General features: G+C 39.1%; 1 protein-coding gene across 1 annotated transcript; it reads left to right on the top strand.

Moving 5' to 3' along the window:
* Positions 1-232: 232 nt before the first annotated feature.
* LOC104968224 (SLIT-ROBO Rho GTPase-activating protein 3-like) lies at positions 233-4,816 on the top strand. The gene is made up of 2 exons (XM_010797804.1): positions 233-550; positions 1,243-4,816. The coding sequence occupies exon 2, from the start codon at positions 1,258-1,260 to the stop codon at positions 1,684-1,686; it is 429 nt and encodes a 142-aa protein (XP_010796106.1). The 5' UTR covers positions 233-550; positions 1,243-1,257; the 3' UTR covers positions 1,687-4,816.
* The last annotated feature ends 1,583 nt before the right edge of the window (positions 4,817-6,399 follow it).

The following is a 6,399-nucleotide window of genomic DNA, read 5'->3' as shown; positions in this document are numbered from 1 at the left end:
TTTGTAAAATCTAATTTTCTTAAATGTTTTATGTGAGGGACTGCGGATGGAAATTAGCTCAAAGCTAAATCTGGCACTGTTACACTTGACACATTTGAATGTTTTAAGTGTTCATTACTGTGCATTGTCCCTGCCAAATAAGCGATTAAATTAAATGAAAAATTGTTCCCAACGTTCTTTTGAGTGCTATTGAAAAGATTTCTGGTTTGACCTTGTAATCTGATCACTCTGCAGGGTAAGACTACGGTCAGATGGAGCTGCAATCCCTCGTCGTCGGAGTGGTGCAGAGACCCACAGCCCAACCAGAGGGGCCGACACCCCGCCACGGGCTGCAGCCTGTCCCAGCAGCCCCCACAAGGTTTCCATCAGCAAGGGGCGTATTGAGAGCCCAGAAAAGAGGCGCATAGGCACCTTTGGCAGTTCAGGAAGCATCAACTACCCAGAAAGGAAGGCCTATCCTGAGGGCCACCCTCTGAGACCGGTGCCTGGGGCCACTCGCCACAGCAGCCTCGGGGACCACAAATCACTTGAGACTGAAGCTCTGGCTGATGTAAGTGTGGGAAAGGGAGAAGACATGGGAAAATTCCTACAGACAAACAGAAGTATCTTTTGATACAATTGTTTTGTGTCCAGTAATGATATGAAGTGTCTGGTAATTATAGCATATAATAGGATTTAGAATGTTTGGTAGAATAGATCCAGGAGAGATCCAATCTGAGAGCCGCAGACCTGGAATAAATGTCAGGGTCAATGCAGCCTGGAGATAGACACAGAGGCATGGACCTGAATAACAAGTTAAAGAGCATGAAAGGTTTAAATATTCCTCATCAGCTAATTTCTGCAACATTAGATCGAAACACGATCACTTTTCAAAATGGTAAAAAAGTATATAAAATAAAACTTGTTTTAAAATTTTAAATGCAAATTGAGTTAAGCAGATACAAAACAAGAATCAATCAAATGTTCAACATTAATGTTTAGCATATTTGAACTGTAATTAAGGAGCCAACCTTTTAAGTGTCTGTATACCTGTTCACCCTGGCCTTCGGGCCCTAGCCCTTTCTTGGTCCCCCGGCTTCCTTTATTTATTTATTTTCTTTATCCTTTTGATTGACTTGTTGTTTGTTTTGTTTTTCCACCATGTACAGCGACCTTGGGTCCCTTGAAAGGCGCTATATAAATATCATTTATTATTATTATTATTATTATTATACTTATCGTTCTGTTCGTCTCCTCTACCAGGACATAGAGAAGACTATGAATACAGCGCTTCATGAGCTCCGGGAGCTGGAGCGGCAGAACACGGTAAAGCAGGCTCCTGATGTGGTGCTGGACACTCTGGAGCCCATGAAGAACCCGGTGAGCTCTGAGCCCGGCAGCCCTCTGCACACCATCATGATCCGTGACCCGGATGCAGCCATGCGCCGCAGCAGCAGCTCCACATCCGAGATGATGAGCACTTTCAAACCCGCTCTCTCCGCACGGATGGCTGGGGCTCAGCTGCGCCCCCCACCCATGAGGCCGGTGCGCCCCCCTCCCACCCAGCACCGCTCCAGCAGCTCCAGCTCTTCAGGGGTCGGCAGCCCTGCTGTGACTCCCACTGAGAAGATGTTTCCCAGTAACAGTACAGCTGCTGTTAGCGTGGGTACATCCAGTGATGCTGGAGATAAGTCCGGTACCATGTAGCAAAGGTAGAATCTGCAAGGTGGTCAGGTTGTAAAGCTTGAAGTGTGGGAAAAGCTTATGGAAATGAGTGCTGATGTGTGAGAAGCAGATATGGATATTTTCCTCTGTTTTCCGCCTGACTTAATTCATATATTCAGGAAGCTCTTGAAGCAACCCTACAATATGTTGCCATGGGGATAAAGCGGTGAAAGAAGCTGTAGAGGTGTGATAGCGCAAAGCTCAATTCTCTTTGAATCTTGATCCAACTGGAGAAAATGTTTATAAGAATACATGTAATTCAGTTTTACCTCGGTTTAAAAATAAAGAATCTCTGGCCATATTCTCGTTTCAGAGATAAAATGGATGCAAGTGAAGCAATACTTGTGTAACATTTAGTATTGCTTTGTACCGAGCACACATTGTCCAGCTGACGTTTGATTTACTCCTTCTGAAGTGTATGAAGCACCTCATCTGGACAATGTCAACATTCAGGCTAAAATACCATGTCTGCTTACCATTGAGGTCACATGCTTTATGGCTGTACATACAAACTTACTTGAAGTACCCATGCTTTCTGTTTGTACTATAATAGAGTGGATGTTAAGCAAAGTAGCCCCTTAGAGACATTCTATACTTCTGCATGCTGGGTTTGGGTCAAATTAGCAAAACATTAAGACTTGCATCATTTAGAAATGTGTAATGATGTGGGACTTTCTTATTTCCTCATTGTAAGAATAAGAAATCAGTTTGAAACTAGTTTGAAACCTAAACCTCAAGAAGAAAAATTCAGATGTACACATATTTGATTAAGAAACACATGGCGAACTCTCAGTGTTACGTTTTGAACCTGCCAGGTGTGGGGTACTCTAGATGTTGTACCTAAATCATTGCATTCACTGCTTAAAATAAACGCATCCTGGCATGAATATGATCTCTGAAGCCTGAGATGTACTAATCTGACCTTAACAAAGCAAGTCATCCTCCAATATAGTGTATTGTTGGACTGTGGGCAGACTTAACAAAACAAATACATCAACTAATGTAGGAAACCTGTGGTCAAACTGTACATAATATATAGCTAGATTCTTTTTAAGTGGTCAGTCTTGTACAAAAAAAAGACAAAAAAGGTTTGCTGTAAATGGCAATTAGAGTTAAGAACCCCATATATCTGAATATTATCATATTCAGTTAAGAACAAACATACTCTTTAACTGCTTAAAGTTCAAATAATAAACCTTGAACTATCTGCTTTTGGGAATAGTACAGTAGAAAACGGATTGCTGTTGAACGGACAAGAAGCCTGAGTACATTCTTTCTTTATTATCTTTAGACACACTGGCCCATTTTCACACTCAGTTTGTTAATCTTGAATTGTTGCCACTTCAAATTAAATTTGGGTGATATTATTTCATTATAGACATAATAAAATACCCTCCGACAGTTCCTCTTTTAAATAAAAAATGTGATACTCACCAAGAGGAACTAGCAACATTGATGTTGTGACATACTGTTATCAGATTCCTTCCTTCCTGCCTTTTTCTGCTTCTTTTTGATGAATACAGTTATGCTCTGACTGTAGACCATTTATTTTGTTGAAAGGAAACTAAACAGATACAATTCAGTGTTTATATATACCATACCTCTTGTCACTCTGACAGCTCTAGTCCAGACAGAGACCTTAATATCCGCATCCCAAAGAGTCTGCTGTGTGCTGCATGTGTTGAGCTGTACTGTCTGACTCATATTCTGCAGCAGTTAAACAATGGCTGTATGTGGTGCCTTGCCTTGGTAAGATGCACACAATAACTCAATATTGGATGTTTGTTTTTAGAGAAATGGTTCTTAACATTAACAGGGATTGGAAATGATTAATTAAACAGTTGCCAAATAGTGAAAGGAACAATGCTTGATTGAGTAAAATCAGTTTAAACATTAGCATGTAAACAAGGCCCTGATTCCACTATTAATCTGCAGTCAGTCTGTATATTCTAAAGTGTTACTGATGTACATGTAAATTGAACTCATTTGCTTGTTGTCGAGGGATTGAGTTTTAGGGAAGAGAGCTCCAACAGCCAGTAAAAAAAAAGGAAATATAGCATTTAAACTCAAACAGTGCCCTCACACCCTCTGCTGGTTCCTGCTGGTATTGCCTCTTGTGACGCACTTTCCATGGGCCTTTTAATCTGGAGCTAATATAACAATCACTAATCTTTTCCATAGTTTCATGTGTTTGCCTGGTTACAGTATTGTAACTGTTAAAATCTATGAAGAAGATGTTACTACAAAAGTCATGTTTATTAAAAAACAAAGAAAGCACACCATTTCAAAAGGGTTAAATTACCATCATTATATTTAACTAGGCTGTCTTGTATTTTATTTATAGACACTTGTTTGACACATTCTTGAGTGCCTTTTGTGCACAACATCAATTTTTATTGGACTTTTATATTTACTTTTTTTACTGTGATATGTTGTCTATAAGTTGTCATGTTTATTATAAACTGATGTTGCTTTTTTATCTTTACTTTCTACTGCTACTCAGTTGTCAAAACACCATAAGAAATGAAGCGTGTACAGATATTCCTCTCATGAATTAAAGAGTAATATTCATGAAGTGCTCGTCAGTTTTTAAGGAAGAGTTAAAGAAACTACTGTATAACAAGCTCTACTGGTGAAATTCAGTAGAATCATCTCAGAATAATTTTCTCATTTTTTAGTTTTCCCTGTGAACTGCCTGTGCTGTGGTTGAGCCGTACTCGTCATTTAGCTCCTTCCCTTCATTGCATTATTGTTGGTAACTCTTTTTACAGAGGTTATAAGGCACTTAATGCGCTGTTCTTCTGCCTACAGTACATGTGACATTTTTCAAGGAATGTATGCTGAAATGGGTAACACTGTTAATCTGCTGCCGTGAGAAGATAATAAATTAATATTGAAAAAGGACATCACAGTAAGAGCGCAGACTTTGATGTTGTGGGACCAGAGTGTGAGTTGCTGTCATACTGTTTACCTTCTCTTTAATTGTTTGTCTAGTGATGCTGTTTGTTGATGAGTGTCTGGTTGGTTGAAACCTTGTGATGTAATGTACACCATACCACTGACTGGATGTTGAAAACCCCTGCATCCAAATAAAACCATTATTGCTCTGTGATCTGGATAATGTGAGTGCATTTTTTTCTGATTTGTGGCGTTAAAAGTCTGATCTAAAGGCTGAAAGCTGAATCCTGATGGATGGAAGCATTTTTACACTGTTGATACTTCATCTTATCATTCTTTAGATTAGCGCCCTTAAACCTACCTGGTTCTCTTTTAATATGAATATTTATTATTAACAATGAAAGTCATTTTGGGTAAAACATTCTTACAATAGATATTATTAAAGTTAGGATTCAAAACATCCCAAAACATTCACAGTATTTAGTTGAATGGTGCTAAATCTAGATGCTTTAAGGTGCATGTTGACAAAACCTTTTAACTGATCTGCATCAACTTCAAATAAGTTAGAAAGGGCAGTAGGAAAAACTGAAAAAGTCTGGCATTCTTGATCAGAAAAGGGCTGATGAATACACAAGCAATACTTAAAAGGTTTAATCCTACCTTACCTCTTATTGAAATGGTAATTTTTGTTAACACATTGCATGGCAGATATAAAGACATATAACAAGTGGACTTCAAGGGCCAAGTCAGTAACAACAAAAGGTTTTTAATTAAGTTTAATATGAAAACGCTATGATTACATTTGTACATATTGGTTTGGATGGGATCTGATCAGAGAGAAGTAAATAAAGATTATGAAAGAAAACAGGTATAGGCTAATAACTCGTTCTTTACAGTAAAAGCAAGTACATTTTTATTTTATAAGCACATTACATGTTAGACGCTTTTATCCAAAGCAACTTACTTACTCAATACTGTGGGCAATCGCCACAGTGGAAATTTGGGGTGAAGTGTCTTGCCCAGGGACACAACGACATGCTGACTGCAGTGGAGTTTGAACCTGTGACCATCTGACCTCAAGACCAAGGCTCTATCCACTGCGCCACACGTCTCCCAAGCACAAGACCATAACAGCAATTTTCTCTGGACACTTTTGATTGACAGGGACACAACATAACATTGCATTGTAAACCAGCAGTGGGTGAGTGGAAAGGATGAAAACATCCCAATAAGTATTTAAATCACGTGAACCTGAGTCTGCAGTTTGCTCTGTTGCCACATGATGGAGAAGCTGCACCACAAAAGAGTTAGATGGCCATGGTTGAGTAGTCAGCACTCTGTTAGTTATAAACAAGGATTAGGAACAGGCACTGTGGTGATGGATAAGCAGAGAACAGAGTTTTGCATACATTACAAAAAGTGCTAAGTACATGATTACATCTCCCTTTGAAATTGGCTTTCTAGTTCCTTGGTCAGAGGGTGTTACACCACCAGCTCACTCTGACGGAGCATAACAATAATTTAATTTGTTCCACCTGAGAAACCACTGTTCAACAAGGATGTGTCAAACAAGACACTGTGTTTACAGTTTTCATTAGTCTGGAAGGTAACCCAACGACTAGCCACTGAAGATCTACTGGAGCTGAACTTGTTGTTTCTGACACCTGAGCTAAAGATGTCTACAGTTAAGGTGTACAATATGTGATCTCAATGTCTAAACGTTTGCATGTTGTCTAGAACAATTCTGTAAAAGTAATTTTGTTGTTATTATTCTGTTATTACAACTGAAGGATAATT

Source organism: Notothenia coriiceps, unplaced genomic scaffold, assembly GCF_000735185.1.
Source record: "Notothenia coriiceps isolate Sejong01 unplaced genomic scaffold, NC01 NC01_scaffold00038404, whole genome shotgun sequence".
Lineage (NCBI taxonomy): Eukaryota > Metazoa > Chordata > Actinopteri > Perciformes > Nototheniidae > Notothenia > Notothenia coriiceps.
The sequence above is the reverse complement of the archived record's forward strand: the minus strand, read 5'-3'. Positions and strand labels throughout refer to the sequence as shown.